The following is an 18,557-nucleotide window of genomic DNA, read 5'->3' as shown; positions in this document are numbered from 1 at the left end:
CAGCTGGCCTGCTGCAGAGACAGCCCTCAGAGAAGAGGGACACTGGAAAGCATGTATGGGGAGCAGGGCTGGAAGAAAGGCTAGGGACAGAAAGCACTGTGGGGGAGGGCCGATAACCATCCATCAAAGACCAGATACTTTTTCTGAAGTTTACTGGAAGTTTTCCCCCCTTTCTTGCTCTATAAAAAGAAAGAAAGAAGAAAAAAAACACACAACATGTTGCAACTTCCTCTGCCACCGCACATGCTCAGGAAAAAACAGGCCCGACCCATTGCTTCACTTTCCCATCTGCACTAACGGTCAATCGCCCCATCCTGAGCCCCCACTTCTGCTCGCCCAGCTCCTGAGAGACAGGAGCTGAGAGCCTTCTGGCACCTGCCTGCCGCCTGCCACTCCTCCACCTGGGAGGTGAACACACGAAGGATGTGACTCTTCAGAGCAAGAGAGAAGCCCCACGAGAGCCCAAAGGAGAGTAAAAATAACCCCGCCACTGTGCCAGCCTGGTCATTTCCTGTCATTGCCCCCTCCCACCCTGGCTCTGAGAAATGGTCAGGCAACACCCCATCCCAGCAAGTCCTATCAGCGGAAGATCCATGGGGAAACAAGCCTCTTTCCCCCTCGGCCACACAGAAGGTGAGAGCTCCCAGTGACGTGCCTCTGTTGGCCAAACTTTTGTCTGCACGATCTCCTGGGTGTCACAGGGGTGAGTCCATGAGGTGTCCCTGTCAGTGCCAGGCTAAAGTGACCCCACCTCTAACCCCTCCAGCCTCAGGGAGCCATCCCATGCCTCTGTATCCTTTGTGGCCAGTCTGTTGCCTGACTCATCACTTCCAGCACCACCTCCCTGAACTTCTTTCTTCCTGTGTAAAACCTGGAACGGACCACCTGGCCGACCTGCCAGAGGTAAAGTAAGTCCTCAACGCTGTTGGTGGCAGATTCTGCGACTTTAAGTGAAACAATGGATCATGAAACCAATTTTAGCGTAGGCTCATGATAGAAACAAGAGTTCAGTTCCACAGCAGCATCTTATCAATGTCATGATGGAATGACGTGATTATTCGAGGACCTGCTGTACTCCTGTCAGTGTCAAGTGGGAGCCTGTGTGAAGGGCACAGCCCAGATTTAGGAGGCAGTCTTCTTCACTCCTCTCGTTCCTTATACACACATAGGTGTTCACTCCTTCTCTAAACTCTAAGTTCCCAAAGGCAGGGCCTACATTTATCACTGTAGCAATTTGCACAAAATAAGCATCCATAAATATTTGATGGTAAAACATAAATTGCTAGGTGAACTAAGTACTGAGTTATAACGGAGCCATGGAGGAACTATTAGAGAGGCAGTAATACAAGCTCTAAGGAGCCCCTTTTAGAGTTAGATGCTTCCATCAGTAACAGCCTCAGGGCTCTGGACTGGCTATTGTGTCTGCCTGCAGACCCTCCCCCTCCAAATATTTCCAAGGCCCACTCAAATGTCACTTTTGTAGTGAAGCCCTGCCTGAGCCCCTATTTAAAATGTCACCAACACACACACACACACACACACACACACACACACACACACACACACACTCCCAGCATTCCAGGGCCTCCTCCTCTGCTTTATCTTCTCCTTTACACCTATCACCATCCAATAAGCTGTATCACTAACTGTTTTGTCTGTCTCTCTGCTAGAGTACAAGCGCCATGCAGGTAGGATTTGTATTTTGTTTTGTTTTTCTGGCCTGTTTGGTAAGTGATATATGCCCAGAGCCTAAAGTAATACTTAGTAGGTGCTCAATAAATAAATGCTAATGAGTGAATTATTCTGAATGTTTCCTCAAGACTCTTACTTAGCAGTATTATTTTTAAGGATGAACAACAGAGTGTAAGTAAAACACCCACCACAATGCCTGATACGTAGTATCTGCTCAATAAAGCCTTGCTATTCATCTGGGAAGCCTTTTACAGAGTTGCTAAACTTTCAACAGTGATCTAATGAGGCAGAAGACAGAAGGTTGGTATATGTATCAAAGTCAACCTGCTGCTCTGATCTATCCTTAGGGAGGCTGTAAACGTCAGTCTTGGCTCTGCTAATTGATTTTCTTGAGTAGTAAGTTGCTTTGGCTCTCAGAGGGATAGAAGACATGTAAGGCAAATCCTGCTTAGAAAAGTGGGGGTCTAGTCCAAGCTGCTAGAAATCAACCCTCATTGTTCAAAATTCCTCTCATCTCATATAGCAGAAGAATTAAAGGGGCTCATTCTAGGCCAATTCTGCCATCTGAGCCTCCTGATGGCCAGTCAGCAGGGAAGACAGGAGGCAGGCAAGGAAGAGAATACGTTTGTAAACACTGCTTGAATGGCTGACTGAATAAAACTACTACAGCCAGGAGGAGGGTGAAAGAACAGTGGCCTGCAGACAGTGAGGACAGACAGGAGGGCTCCTAGGCCCCAGGCTCCCTGGAACCTGCCGCCTGGAACCTGGCTGACCACCTCTTTCCCAGCATCTGGTTGTCTTCTCAGTAGTGGGGCTGCAACAACAATAAATGAAGAAAGCTCTTCAATTTGGGGTCCTTCCAGATCACGTTTCAGTCCTTTAATTTACAAATGAGGAAACGGAGTGGGGCCCAGAGAGGTTCTGGGACTTGCTGAGGACCACGCCACCAGGTCTCTCAGTTCGGTTTCCCCAGGAAATCTGGGGCATGGAGTTGAGCGGCCCCACGAGGTTCAAACCTCTAACCTCAATCCCGGCAACTTGGTGTGCAACACTGGTCCTCTTGCAACACACAGAGAAAGGCCAGCAGAGAGATCACCTTGGACTGCATCTGTGTGTCTCTGCTGTGTCTGAAGCTAGCTAAAAGAGGCCAAGAGCTGAAGGAAAGCTGGCAAGCTCCACAGCTGTCCCTCCCTCGGTCAAAGTTTCCGAGAGGCAGAAGGGTTCGTCTCCACAGCAGAACAGGAAAAGGAGGGGCTCTGGAACAAGGAGAAGAGGCATCAATGGGAAATGGGGTCAGGTCCCTTACAAGAACGAGAAGTCTGTTAGCAGAAGCAGAAGGTGCCAGCTTGAGTCAGCAGATCCGAGTGGGTGGAGGGAAGAAGTGCCCAGAATACTCTTCTGAGAGTGGCATTTTAGTAGACAGGAGGAATAACAGGGACAGACACTTGCGGGGACCTTAATATACACCAGCGTCAGTCATAGAGTCCAGCCCAATATTGTCCTTTTCCCAGAACCTCCTCTTCAACCCTGAGGATCAGGGCTAGTACCTTACATTTATGTAGGAAGCATCCACTCATTGTTATCAGTTATCACACCTTTATTAGGCAGCCAGGTATAATGCACAGTGCTGAAGTACTCTAGGAATTTAATAATGGCATTCAGTCACCACATGGAAATAAGAGGATACAAAAGTAATGAAGAAGGAGGTCTTCAAGGAATGTAGAATCCAATGTCTTGGGGAGCCCCTTGCACATGGAGAAAGATATTTAAAACGTGCAATAAAAGTTTCCAGTGTCGCCCTGACCGGTTTGGCTCGGTGGATAGAGCGTCGGCCTGCGGACTGAAGGGTCCCAGGTTCGATTCCGGTCAAGGGCATGTACCTTGGTTGCGGGCACATCCCCAGTGGGAGGTGTGCAGGAGGCAGCTGATCGATGTTTCTCTCTCATCGATGTTTCTAACTCTCTATCCCTCTCCCTTCCTCTCTGTAAAAAAGCAATAAAATATTTAAAAAAAAAAAAAAAGTTTCCAGTGTCTTGGTGAGTTTGACAGGGAGGGGTGGGGGACCCGCTTCCGGTGTGAAAGGCTTCGTGAATGCAGCAGCATCTGTACAGGAGAGAATAGGGAGATACAGATGGGGCTGGGGCACAGAGGCAAATGAGCTACAGATGGACAGATGGGGTACACACTATGGCAAAGGTGAGGGGCTAGGGAAGCAGAGTCCTATTAAGGAAACAGCATAGATAAGACCCTTAATTTTTTTTTTTTTTTAAATCGAGGTCCAATCAGGGAAGGATTTGGAAATCTCCTGTTTTCTTTAGGCAAGGGAACCCATTGAAGGGTTTAAGCTCGGAAGCTACATGATCAGAGCTGGGCTTTCGGCAAACTAATCCTCCATGTACCCCAAGGAATTGAGGGCCAAAACCTTCCTCCCATGGCTGGGGTCTCAGAGTCAGCCATGTTTCTATTGCCTATCCCCACTCCCACCCCCATTATTCCCTAGTCCTTCTTTCTCCAATTACATTTTAAACCCAGTTTTGTGCTCTTTTGAAAGGCAAGGTAACCAAAATAACTGCATGAAATCAGGGGACACATGCAAGGGGCACCCATGCCCCCCCTTCCTCCTCCCTAAGAGCACAGCCCGGGGCAGGGGACATGAAGAGCATGAAGTCCCTGAGACTCCCACAGGCTCTGTGAAAAGAATGCGATGTTTGTGAGCCTGGCAGCCAGGGGGAATAGTATAAACCTACCTAAGCCTTTACAAAGCAGGTTATTGCACATGCTCAGTTAGTCCCTGTGGCTTTCGGAGCTAGGTGCTGTAAGGAGAGAGGTGCTGTAAGGAGAGAGGGTGGAAGGTACAAGATGACCCCTTGCTGCCCTCACCAGCACAACAGAGCACAGAGTCCGAGCTCTAAGACACACAGTCTCTTCCCCGTCACCTGCATTCCTGGAATGCTCTAAGTTCCACACGTGGCCTCAAATGCACAGGGCCACCCTCTCCCTGCCCAGCCCCACGGCACTAGAGCTCTGCAGATTCTTCGCTTAGAGGGGATTCCCTCCCAGGCTCCTGGAAGCCGGGCCTTCAGAACCTACCAGCCTTCCTCTAAGAATTACAGCCGCCAGGGAAGGAGGCCCAGGCCTGGGGTAGGGAGAGGAGAGGAACAGCACGGCTACCCAAGGACAGGGGCTCCGTCTGTCAGAGTTAAAAATAAACTCTTAGAAATTTACACCCAACTCCTCCTCTGCAGAGGCCCATGGGCCTCGGCAAACAGATCTCTCCCTGCGGAGGAAAGGCGGACAGGAGGAGGCAGACGTGGAGACACGGTCTGGGCATGTAACTCTAGCTGAAGGCAAAAGTCCTACCTTGGCTTCTGTCACTCTCCCCACTCATCCTTCTCCCAAATGAACCCTCATCTCAGAACACAGACACAGAACCCTCCCCCTCCTGTGCTATGGTTAGCACCAACACCTGTCCAAGGATTAGAAAAATCAGAAAGAAGAGAATCCCCAAGGCAAATATTCTAACCAGTATCCATCAGTTCAACAGGTGTCCCAGCCACCTGAGCCCCTTCCCTCACCTCCTGGCTCTAGGTCCCCAGGAGCCATGGGCGGCAAGGGAAGAGATCACCTTGATGGACCTCAATGGAACAGATCACCAATCCCCATCCCCACAGTCAGGAGGTAGATGAGACCCATGCTCTCTGGGACCCCCTGCAGGTGGCTGAGCTGGGAGAGCCAGGAGGCCATGGCCTGACGCAGGAAGGAGGCCCAGCCAGGGCCTCTATTCTTGGAAGCTAAGGAGATGAGGTCACACTTTTGAATGTGGTAACTGGAAGCACCTCCCCTCCCCTCCGTGCTGCAGAGGTGGAGAGTATCGCTTAGCAACGGTCAGGAGTCCTAGGGCAGGTAGCATGCTCAGTCCCAGGGCAGCGGTAAGGGCCTGGGACAGCCAGGGCAGGCCTTTCTGCCTCATTCCCGCACACACCTTCTGGCAGGGAGCTGTTTGCAGGTGGAGCTTGGAGGGAGCCAGAGCTGTAGGCAAAGAGCGGAAAGTCTGATGAACTCTGATGAACTCGTCCACCCGCCTCCGTGTCTCACCCTTCCCCTAGTGGGAAGCAAGCAAGGTGGCTCCCCAGAGCCCTTGTGCACATGCATACAGCTCGCTACCTGGACAAGCACCAGCCACGGCTCACTCCCAGCACTCAGACCACCGTCTGCTCCCAAACTACCTACCCAGCTCAGGCTGGGAGCCAAGCGGCAAATGGAGAGGGCGAGAGTGACAAGAGAGAAGTTCAGCGTGGCAGGAAGACCTGAGACAGACACCAGGGCCTGGCATGAGGGTAGACTGCAGCAGTGGCAGGTTTATTTTTAGCTGCTGGGACAGAGGGGCTGGATCCTGGGCCAGAGTCCAGGTTGCCCTGGAACAGTATGGATAATCATAATGGCAGCAAAGTGACCAACTCAGTCACCTGCCTGAGGAAGTGGAAGGGTGCAGAAGGAGCCCCCAGGAACACAAAGGTGGAAGAGCTGGCAGGTGTATTGCCAGCAGGAGACGTCCCCTCCCCTATCTGAGACTAGAAAGATTTCACCTTTGCTTCAGGTTCAAAAGAAGCATCTTCGTAGAGAAAAGCTAAACAGAGAAAAGACCTGGACAGAGCAGTTCCCTTTGTTCCCTTCATCTTTTCTGAGACAAATAAAGCTTCCAATGGTGGCCATGAAGCTTAGCCTTTGGTCACCACTCTGCACCCCAGATAAGTCCTGGAGGGACGCCAGAGATGCCTGGAAATGCCCCTTAAAAGTAAGATACCTTTCTTCTGGCTCTTTGGGAAGCTCGGGTTCCTAGTGGAACAAACACACAGCCTGGCTGGTCTTGGAGGGAAGATCAGTTACAGATAGGGACTGACCTTGAGTCCATGGCCTAGCCTCTACTACCTGCTGGATGGCGCAGTGGCACACCAAGGTGTTTTCTGGGTCAGAGAATGAAGATCCCAAGAACTCTGTACTGCCCGGCTGAGCACAACCTCATCCCCTTTCCCCTGTGTCTCTTCTTCCTCCCACCAAATCTGATGGCCCCGCACACAGGACCCGACAGTCCAAAGCTCCAGGCCTGAAACGATTGCTTTAGCCTTGAATGGGCAGGAAGAAGAGAAAAGAACACAACTCACCGGGCACCCCACCTCTCCTCTTGCTTCTTCAGACTCCTGATATCCCTCTTACCCAGTCCTTCGGGAAGGAATGGCATCTGAATGGAAATCCTAACTTCCCATCAGCTCTGGGAATCAGTCTCCAACTCTCACCTCAGAATAGGCCTAGTCCCTGCTGTAACTCTGAGTGAAAGAGAAGAAGACACACATATGGATGGATGCAGCTACCCTGAGGCAAAGCCTGACGCAACAATGTGCTAGATCAGTGGTCGGCAAACTGCGGCTCGCGAGCCACATGCGGCTCTTTGGCCCCTTGAGTGTGGCTCTTCCACAAAATACCACGGCCTGGGCGAGTCTATTTTGAAGAAGTGGCGTTAGAAGAAGTTTAAGTTTAAAAAATTTGGCTCTCAAAAGAAATTTCGATCGTTGTACTGTTGATATTTGGCTCTGTTGACTAATGAGTTTGCTGACCACTGTGCTAGATTACAGCCTCACTCCCTCACTCAGCAGGTGCCCCTGCACCACCCCTCACAGTCACGTTTGGCCCCATGACTTCAAATGGGAACAGGGTTTCAGACAGGAAGAAAAAAAAATTCCCATCTTCACCAGCGCACTACGATTCTTCTATTTCAAGGAAGTAGATTCACACCCCATGGAGTTACACAGCCCATCCTCTCTAACTGAAACACCTCTGAGTGTTCACACAGCAAGGTATGGGTCCCTTTACCAGCTGCTCAGTGATGGTAACTAACTGGACACAGGCTGTCCTATCAAAAAGGCATCCATGCTGGCCCACATACTGCTGATGGTCCGGCATGTCAGCAAGCTATCCTGCCCGCCCTCAGCCTCTTCTTCCAGGGCAGCCGTCCACTGTCTCACAATGCCAAGTGCTCAAGGAGCCACTGACAGCCTGCCTGACACGCTGATATGTGCAATGAGGCCTGGAAAGTTTAACTGACCTGCTCAAGGTCACATAACTAGCTAGCAGGACACAAAGACTAGGTCTTTTTCCCCCCTTTCTAAGCTAGCACATAACCCATCACAATGGCCTCATCTCTAGATGTTTCCATCCTTACATATCTTAAAATACAAAGTATCAGTATGCCCCTGAAAACTAGAAGATCTGATCTGGTATCCAGCAAGCTGCCACAGCTGTGTGGTCCCTTCTCTTTACCAGTGTCCCCATTATAAGGTGACCTACGTTGAAAGATCCTAGTGACTGTCAGGGGAGCTCAGTTTTGCACTGTCAGGTCTACAACCCCAGCAATGCTGCCTTTAGCAAATCAAGCAGCGGTCTCAGGGGAAGCAGGTCCCAAGACATGGCCCTTGCGCTGACACCAGGTAGGACCTTGGACATACCACTCAATCCTTGCGGACGGCTCCAGCCTTTTCCTCGGTGAGTTGGAAGGAGTCAAGAAAGATGACAGGGGAGTAAGGTCAGCTCTGAGGTGCTTCGAGGTATGGGTCCCTTCACCACGGGGCCTTAAATCATTACCGAGAGCAGCGGCAGCCCCTTCAAACACGAAGAACAATTCTGCTCTGCCCTGCCCACCCACCCACTCTGGGGCACCTGGGAAGACGCAGTACAGGGAGGAGGGGAAAGAGAGCCCACTTGGCCCTTGGAAGGGCCTGACGAGGAGAGGGAGCAGGAAAGGAAGACTCTGCCACAGACATGAAACCAGGGGAGAATCCTGGGTCAGAGCACGGAGGACCACCTGGGATCGTGCAAGGGCTAGGAATCAGATGCCCGTGCTGTCCTTCCCCTGTGGCTGACATTCCTGCTGGCACAGACTCCACAGTGAGCAGAGCTTTGGCGCTCCCCCAACCCCAGGATTGGGTCAGGGCTTAAAACTGCCTCCAGCAGCCTGAAGCTTGGCTCCTCCAGGCCTCACCCTGAATCCCCTGCACCTGCTTCTTAAGTAAAACTATCACCTGATGATGGCCCAACTCCTCCGATCCCTAGCATCAAAACATGGTAATCATGGATACCAATACCTTCCCCCTCCTGAAGAGGAGCCCCTACATTTTCCAGACACCCACCAACACCTGGTCCCGAGGCCTGGGGCTTTGCTCCACCCCCACTTTCTGTAAGCCGATGATCCCAGACCTCAGCTGAAGATTATTTTCAAGCTCCATCAAAGCCCAGAATTCACAAATGAAAAAGGACCATGAGTCAACCGGCTTTGATCCTGCTCAGTGGATGCCAAGCACCCTGCTGCAGTCTGCAGGGGCCAGAGCCGCAGGAGAGAGACAGGGTCTCTGAAACCCGCCCTCAAAAAAAAGCCACAAGCCCCAACCTCAGCAATTCCTAACCTTTCTTTATAACATCCTGCTCACTTACTTCATGACCCTCAAACACTTTAAAACCTGCTTTTAATAGCAAGATGGCTTAGGTTCAATTCTGAGACACCAGCCCCTCTTGCTCCCTACCACCTGGACCTCCTTCTCTCCCCTCAACTGCACTACCCAGGGCCAACATCACCATCACCTCCTGCAGGTCTGCTCCTTCCCCAGGGACCCAGTAATGAGCTGTTCTCAGCTCTTCCGATCCTTACAGATTCCCCTGTGTCAAAGCTCCTCTATTCCCAAGCACACGATTTAACGCCTAGACCAGCAAAGTGCAGTGGGACTTTCTGCGGGGATAAACATGTTCTTCGGAACTGTTCAATTCAATAGCCACTGGCCACGTGTAGCTCCTGAACACTTGAAAAGTGGCTAGCAACTGATTTTTTTATTTAATTTAGTTTCATTAATTCTAATTTTAATAGCCATGCTTGGCGCTTGGTTACCACATTGAACAGTAAAACCCTAGACTACATTTGTTAGTTTCACCTTCTCCAAATCGGTTTCTTGACCCCTCAAATTTTAAGGCCACTTTATATGCCTGTGTCCTCCATACAACATACAGTAGGATGCTCAGTGAACTATGAACCACCTGTAACCAACGTGAATGTAAGAGGCTGATCTGGTCAATGAAACTTGCCTCACCTTCTGATCCTATCCAGCAAACCCCAGGCTGGACACTGCCCTTCACCCAGCCACACTCCCATCTTGCTCCCTAACAGGTATGATGAGGTGTGCTGGGTAAGATGCCGCCTGTACGGGGGATGTGGGAGCTCTGGCCTTCCCTCTGACAGTATCCAGACCAACCATGGCAGGTTCAGTCAACTCCCCTCCAGAACACCAAAGGCAGCCACGTTGCCGTGACACTGCGTGATCCGGGAAGAAAGGACGCTGGAGAAAGGAAAGGAGAAGACACCAAGGGCCTTGTTTTCTCTAACCCGTGCAATGGAAAGGTAAACAGAGATAAGTGATGACAGCATCTTATATTTTTTTAAGCGATAACATGTTTCACCTAATCTGAGCCACACAGCAGAGAGGGACAACCATGCCAGCTTTAATTAAATTTGTTCAGCTAATAACCAAGAGCCACCATGACACAGTGAAGCAGGAAGCAGCTGAGGAACTGCACAGGGAATACGACCAATTACTACTCAAGTGGCTTGAGACTAGGTGTCCCTATCAAAGAAACAGTTCATAGAAGTCCCATATTCTTGTACAAAAAACAATAATAAATAAGATTCCCATCAAGCACTCCCTAAAAAAGGAAAGGAGTGGTGAAAATGCTTGTTACCATAGATTCAAAACGCATGGAGCTGCTGAGTTGGTTTATAAACTCCAACTTCAGGGATTACTGCTGAGGAATACCCACCCAGCACCCCTCGCCCGGTCCAGGAGGTCCTGGGTGACAGTGTAGCTCCTCATGGGGCAGCAGCCAGTCCAGGTACTAGCCTGCTGATGGCATTACAGGTACAACGTGTGAAGAGGCCTGCGACCCAGAGTCAGTTGTCCTGGGTTCTAATCCTGACGCTGCCAAGCGCATGGCTATATTACCTCCAGCACGTCTTCGCTCTGGGCCTTGCTTTTCTCATCTGCAAAATGAGGGGGTTAGATGCGATGACCTCTAAAAGCCCTCTGGCTCTGAACTCAGCAGAAGCAGCCAGGAGAGATGGTGAGGTGAGGTCATAGCACCCACCAAAAGCATTTACCTGTTAGATCTCTCAGGTGGAGAGAGAAGCAGCAGGGCAGGCAAGTTGAGACTTAAATTTTAAGCAGTGATTTCACTTAATCAGGCTAAGAGTTCACAGACCACAGACAGCGAGTAGGGCATCTGGACAGCCACCACCTCCCATAAATTTGCAGGCATCAGAACCTTCATCAGAGGCCCTGCTCTCTGCCCCAAATCCCCAGGAATGGTGTGACACACTGTGGAGGGTAGAGGTCTTTCCCTTTTTCTGTAGGCACCATCCCGATGGGGCAACCCCTCCTGACTCTGCCCCACCCCCATCTTCCTCTCTTGCTATATACAAAGCACTCCTGGTTTTGAAAATCACTTCACTACTCAGCACCTAAGGTTGAGTTAATCAAGAGTCAAGATCTAGAAATCTCTTTGGTGTATGTCTGGCACAGGATGCTTTGAACCAAATTCCCCCACAGCTGTAATTATGTGTTGGCCAATATTTGGATATAGAAGTGCTGTTGACACTGCTGTCAGTCTCTGAATGCCTCATCCCTGCTTTCTTCCTCTATTATTAAGCTTTTCACAAAGATGTGTGGGAAATCTACAATTTAACAGTTGAGTCAACTTATAAGATCTGGAGCAGACTACCTGTCAAAACAGACTCTGACTTCAATCTTCACGCATTGCTAACCTGAGAAGGATAAACGATGCGTGTTATTTAAAGCACTGCTGGATTTTCCCTTTCTTTGAGCTATTCAAAGAGGGTCAATATCCAAATCCCTCTCCTATTAATTACAACAGAAATCTTAATTTGCACCCAAAAGCATTTTAGAGGGTGGTTTTCTGTGCCCATTAAATAGAAAAAGGAGCAGAAATTGAGAGCTTTTGTTCTAAAGTCTCCATACAATATTCCAACTTACCAAGAAAATGAGTAGCCAGTGTCCCCAAACTGCTGATGGGGGAAGGCAGATGGCATCTCAGAGGAGACAAAACTTTGCTAGAAAGAATAGTCTGTTACTTCCTCAATGGTACAGGTTAAATGTGGTCAAACAATATTCACTCAACTCGATTCCCCAAGGTCAGAGCCATGGTCAAACAACCACTCCCCTCCCAGCCCCAGTTATGAGTATGGAAAGAGTGGTCTAAGGCATAAAAAGTATTAAAGTGTCCATCGTACTGATATATTCCTTCTCCCACCGTCCAACACTGAACAACAATCAGAAGCCCACAACACCACCTTAAAGTAGAAACCAAAGAAATCTTGACAGTGTTGAGCTAGTTGAAAGCTCTCCCCCAAAAAGGAGGATGGAAGGAGCAAGAAAAAATAATTTATAGAGGCCTAAAATCTGGAAATTGGACATTCTTGCCCTCTCCAATCCTGAAATACATACCAGGGTTCTATTACATCTAATTATATATTCCAACAGTCCCACCCATAACACACACATATCTGAGTTTTGTATGAATAGCTGAAATACAGCTAGCAGTGGGGGTTGAGGAGGAAAAGATAAATATAACACAGGAAGTAATTTTCTCCTCCAATCATTAACACCCCCCCAGGGGAAGTAGGGGTGATGTGTCACCTTTAGAGATGCGGTTTGATATGAAAACCCTCTGAGGAGAAGACCTTTTAAATGACTCTGAACACTGGCTCCCACTGCACTGGGACTACATTGGAGACTCATCCATCTCACCAGACCTCCAAGTCCATTCTGGTTAACTTCTGAAGTAGGTATTCTCTCTGAAATCCCCATTTTCCTCCTACCACACCCCCTCAAAAAAAAAAAAAAAGAGGTTTGGTTTCCCCAATTCAAGGATAACGCTCCCTCCCACTGTCCACCAATGCATGTCCAGCACTCAAGTGGCCACCTCCGATCCGATCTGCGGAATCAGTACCGGGCCAAGCGTGGTTTCCAAACCCGGTTTCCAAAGATCAATGACGCTATGGAAACAGCAGACGCCGCGCCGAGCCCGCTGGCCTCCCATCTGGAGCCTCACAGGCGCGGAAGGTAGGAGGGCGCCTGCTCTCAGATCAAAACAATCCCTCCTTCCCCGGGGGAGGGGCGGGGAGGTGGACGGGGGCGGGAGGTGGCCCGGCGGAATCCCCAGCCTCGCACGACCTCCCGGACGGCGCGCGCCCAGGAGGCCCGGCCGCACTCGCGAGGCCCAGGGAAATGAAATCACACATTCCGGCTCCCAAATAAGGAGCGAGGCTAAATAAACCTCTGAGATGCGACTTCTCCAAACCAACCGACCAACCAGCTCAATGAGTAATGGGTCTTTTGTGCCCGCAGAAAGAAAGGAAGGAGGGAAGAGAGGATGGGGAACCACAACCCCGGAAAATCACTTCCTCGAGACGCGGTGAAATTTAGCAGAAGTGGTCCCGAAGCCAACCGTTCAGACTCGGCTGGATCCCGCTCAAACCCCAAAATGGCAGAGTCCTCAGGAGTCCTCTCGAGTCCCCCGCCACTCACACCCGAAGTGACCGGAAACGCGATCCCGGCAGCGCCGTCTGCTCATCAGACCTGACCTTCCCGCTGCCCGCGCCCCGGCCGCCCACTTGGCACCCTCGGCGCCCCGACCCACTGCCCCGCGGCCCGGACGCCCGGTCCGGGACAGGGTCGGCGCGGTCACGCTGAGCGATCGTGCGCTGCGGCCGCTCCCGGCACCGGGATGGGTCCCTGGGAGCTCCCCTGTGCCTGTCCTCCCCTCCCGCGGCCCCCGAACCTACTTTTAGGGCGAATTTCTCCTGCGTCCTCTTGTTGAAGATCTGCAAAACTTTCCCGTTGATGCCCAGCCCCAGGACCTGGGTGGTGACCTTGTAGTCGTCGATGATGGCGTTCTTCTTGATCTGCAGGCTCGACTTGACGTGGAACTGGGGAAACTGCTGCGGGGGCTGCGGCGGCGGCTGGGACGGGGCGGGGGGCTGCGGCGGCGGCGGCGGCGGCGGGTTGGGGAACAGCACCGGCGGGGTCTGGCCCTGGGAGTTGGACAGCATGGTGCCGGGAGACGCGGGAGCAGGGGCGGGAGGGCCCCCGGCCGCCCCCTCCTCCGGCTCCGGACAGGGTCCCCGCCACCCCCCGCCCGGCGACGAAGTTTGCTCCGGGCTGGAGCCGGCTTCCCCGGCCGGGCCCGGCTCCAGGCTCGGCGGGTCGCGGGGCTCCGTGGGTCCCGCCGTGCTCCGCTGGTGCCCACCGGCCCTGCTCCCACCCTCCCCCCGGGGGCCTGGCGCTCGGTGGAACGCGGGACGGCGGGGGCCCAGCCGGGGGGGAAGCGGCCGCGCGACAAACTACCCTGCCCGGGGGCCCGCGGCCGCGTCACAGGCTTGTCTACGTCCGGGGCCGGTCCTTAAAGGGGAGGGTCGGAGGGGGCAGGGCTTGGGGAGGAGGGGCGGGGCCGGGAGGCGTGGGCGTGGGGGAGGGGCTGGCCTTAAAGGGAAGGACAAGAGGCCTCCGAAGCGGGGAGGGCGGGGCTGGGGGCTGGGGGACAGGAGACTGGGAGTGGGAGACTGAGAAATCCTAGTTCTTCATTAATCTGGGCCACGCAAAGGGAAGGGGGAGGTGTATGAAAGTAGCTGCACAGTCCAGATAGACAACCCACTTTTCTCCAATTGTCTGGCTCTTAGCAGCAGCCAATTGGGAGATGGGGGTGTATTTTGAAGAAGAATGACTAGGAAATATGGGCTGGATGAGACCTCAGGGGTGGGCTGGAGTTGGAGGCCAGTCCTCGTAGGAATAGGTATGAAGCAAATATTAACTCTGAATTTTGTATTTGTTTTGCTATTTCCTCTGATTTTTTGCATTTTTTTCCTCATAAATTGTTTATCAGTAAATACTTAAGTAACTTTGAACAATTTAATAATTATTCCTTTGAACATTTGTTTCATGTCAATTTGCTTTAGCCCTAGCCGGTTTGGCTCAGTGGATAGAGCGTTGTTGGCCTGTGGACTGAAGGGTTCCAGGTTTGATTCCGGCCAAGGGCACATGCCCCTGTTGCGGGCTGGATCCTCAACCCCACACCCCCCACTGTAGGGAGCTTGTAGGAGGCAGCCAATCAATGATTCTCTCTCATCATTGATGTTCTATCTCTCTCCCTTCCTCTCTGAAATCAATTAAAAGTGTATATATTACAGGGTGGGAAGAGAATGGATCGAGATGCAGACTGCCGGAATCCAGGGAGCTTTACCAGGACTGTGTGAAGGATAGACACCTTGTCATAGGGTTGCAGAGAGAATTCGATAAGACAATGTAACAAATGGGAAGGTGTAGTGAATGGGTTCTAATGTCCAATGTGGAAAACTTAGATCCTGAACCCACAGCCTTGAGAAGAAGTGGGTGTTTTTGAAGAAGGGGCGTTCCAGTCCAGGTGAGCCCTATATCTCTGGGGAAGATAATGAGGATTTAGCTGGACCTGTAGGGTAGAAGGGACTAGGGAGGCCATAAATACTAGTATAAGTGGCCAGAAGGCCTCTGTACACATTTCTTTTTTTTTTTTTTCAAATTTTTATTAAGGTATTATATGTGTACATATCTTACCATTGCCCCCCACCTCTGTACACATTTCTGATGAGGTTTGCAGATGCTCATTAAATACATCCCTACTGGCCTACTCCCTCCTCTGACCAGTATAACAGTTGAGAAATAAGACAAAGGAACCAGACAGGTGACGACAAAACCTCATATTAATTACTGATAAGGCCAAATGAGAGAACGGGGCATGACCTAGGACCACACTTGGCTTTTAATATTTCCCCCCAACACTACCAAGCCCCCTGGTCCAGGGAGACCCTGCTTAGGAAGAAAGAGAAAAGGAAACATCGGGAAAATAGGGGCCCTTCGGACTGAGGCAAGGCAGGAAGTAGTGAAGGGTGGAATGAACAGGACTCACTCCATGGGCCAAGGAGAGAAACAGTTCCCCTGACACAAATATTTGCTCTTTTCAGGCGGAGTTAATGTGGTGCACACATTGACTGAGTACAAGGTGCCACACGCAGCCCTGTGGTGGCAGGTGCGGTTAATCTGTGGGGAAGAAGACAGACAGGGAGAAGTGGACAGCATCCGGAGAGGGGCACAGACACAAGTCGGGGAGACCAGGCCGAGGATGTTTGCCTCCAGCAGCAGGAACCAGAGCTTCCTCCGGTGCTAGAGGATGAATGCGGTTAGACAGTTCCCCAAACCCCTCACTCTTCAAAGACAAAGAGACTGCCAGAGGCCATAGAGATTGGAAGACACCTTTGCCTTGTTCTGTGTATTGCTGTCACCTCCCCAAGGACACTTGGGAGAAGCCCACGGACTGAGATAAGAGAGGACACAGGGATGGGGGCGGGTGGAAACCTCCAACTGCTCCGTGTCTTTCTCAGCTGATAGGAGGCTGGCTCAGGGTCTGGGGCCGCTCAGGGATCTGAGTTGGTCTTTTTCCCTCTGCAGAGGGTCACTGGGGGCTTCCTGCTGCTTGCCACTGAGCTGTCACCTGCTTCTCTTCACAAGGCTAGAAAGACCATAAGCTCTTCTTGCTTTTACAGAGGCAGCTGGGCACCATGGAAAGAGAACAGAATTTAGAGACAAATGACCTGAATTCAAGTCTGTCCTCAAATTGAGTAACCCTGAGCGAGTCATTTATCCTCTCTTTGCACCTGAAGAAAACTGAGAAACATAATAAAATTGATTTTAGTGCTGAGTGAGAATGCAATGAGATGGTGTTTTTAAGACCCCTTCATAAACTATAAAGGATCATGAAACAGTCATTATCATTACCGAGGCATTGCTGGCTTGCTCTTCCGTTCTGTGCCCGCTGCCTGGGGATCTGTCCCTGATACCAAAGCTGCCTGCCTCCCCTGCTGGGGCTCTAGGAAATGTGCTGAAGCCCAGTGACTTAGGAATAACAAGATAGCTGAAACCCCAGCATGGGCTGGTAGGCTTGGGGGCATACAAGGACTCTAAGGGCTTGTATAGAGATGACATGAACCGCACATAAGGCCCAGAAGACACACACATATATAAACACACATACTTAAGCGCAATGTTACTGACAGGTAACAGACACGGAATAAATGCATAGTGGATGAATAACTGGGGAGTGAGATGGATGAAAGAAAGAAGCACTAGGCAAGAGATGCAGAGTCTTAAGTTCCATTCCAGGACCAGTTAGCTATGAAACCTCTCAAAAGCCCCTTGCCCTCTCAGTTCCCTCTTTCTCATCTGCAAAACAGTGATAATAACATTTGTCCTGCCCACCTTGCAGAGCTACTGTAAGGATTAAATAAAATACTTTCCCTCAGGACACAGAAGTCCAACGTCCCGGAACCTCAAACTCAACCATATATAATGAGCTACTTGAACAGTTTTTCTGGATGTGCAGAAGCCCTTTAAAAGTTAAAAGTCTATGAAAATAGAAAATTGCTATTTGTGTCTGTAATTTACATGCAAACACATGTCATGCAAAACTGTACACATAAAGACAATTTAAAGACCTCAAGTACATAGTATCGGTTTAATTATAACCCTTGATTCGTGACACACTCTCATTGGATCATTGGCTCATGTATCTCTGCTTTTATTTAATTATTAGTTATTGTTAATAATCATCTGCAAATCCACTACCTAAAATTAAAGTCACCCTTGCTTTCCTTTTATTTTCTTAATGTTTGCATTTCTGCATTTTCTTTTCTTTTTTAATAAAAATATATTTTTATTGATTTTAGAGAGGCAGAGAGCGAGAGATAAAAACATCAATGACGAGAGAGAATTATTGATTGGCTGCCTCCTGCACGCCTCCCCCGCCCCCCACTGGGGATCGAACCCACAACCAGGGCATGTGCCCTAACCAGGAATTGAATTGTGGCCTCTTGGTTCATAGGTCAACACTCAACCTCTGAGCCACGCTGGCTGCGCCCCTTGCTTTCCTTTTATATAGTTTTGTTTCATAAGGGCACATTAAAGGCCCATAAGAGATGAAAGTCATAGTGTCTTAAAAGAGACATTGATAAGGGTGACTTTAGCAGCAAGATGAAGTTCAAATAAGGAAATATCTTGTCATAGTTTCAGAGTATTCCCCACCTTCTCATGGTGGTGATGATGATGGTGATGACAATGATCGTGGTATGTTTACTCTGTAGCCAACACTTTGCTCAGCCCTCCACCTGCATCATCTCATTTAAATCTCAAAAGAACTGTGGCAGATTGCTAGTTGTTTGCACCAATTCCCACCCATCCCCCCTATGATAGTAAAGAACCTCCAATATTTAACTAAGCACATGACTGGAATAAAAATTACATTTCCCAGCCTCCATTGCAGCTGGCTGTGCTCATGAGCTTAAGTTCAAGCTAATGACTTGTAAATGGAAGTGGCTGAAGGGGAGAGGTAGGGCCTTCTTCACCTCCTCTCTTCTCTTTCCTGCTGGCTGGAATGAAAATGTAATGGCTGGAGCATGAGCAGCTATCTTGGTTCATGAAGTGGAGGCCACAAGTTGAGGATGATAGAGCAAAAGAATAGAAGGAGCTTATTCCTAGGGAACATGCATTCATTTTATCATCCCTAAACCACTTATCCAGACTTTTAAGAAAGAGAAATAAATCTCCTTCTTGTTACAGTAACTAATGTCCTTTTTGCCACCATTCACAGACAAACCTTATCCTTACTGTACACAACCTATGGAGTATGTAGTGTTATCCTCGTGTATCTCTTTTATAAATGAGAAAACCGAG

The 18,557-nt window shown here is 50.2% G+C and overlaps 1 protein-coding gene across 1 annotated transcript in view; it reads right to left on the bottom strand.

Moving 5' to 3' along the window:
- The window catches only part of MAPKAPK2 (MAPK activated protein kinase 2), a 43,425-nt gene extending 29,250 nt beyond the window's left edge, over positions 1-14,175 (bottom strand). The window contains exon 1 of the mRNA XM_080648775.1: positions 13,586-14,175. Coding sequence (XP_080504901.1) covers positions 13,586-13,852 — 267 coding nt within the window. The 5' untranslated portion in view covers positions 13,853-14,175. The remainder of the gene's footprint in view (positions 1-13,585) is intronic.
- Positions 14,176-18,557: the final 4,382 nt, after the last annotated feature.

Source organism: Plecotus auritus (assembly GCF_963455305.1).
Source record: "Plecotus auritus genome assembly, chromosome: 12".
Taxonomy (NCBI): domain Eukaryota; kingdom Metazoa; phylum Chordata; class Mammalia; order Chiroptera; family Vespertilionidae; genus Plecotus; species Plecotus auritus.
This window is presented reverse-complemented; position numbering and strand designations above follow the sequence as displayed.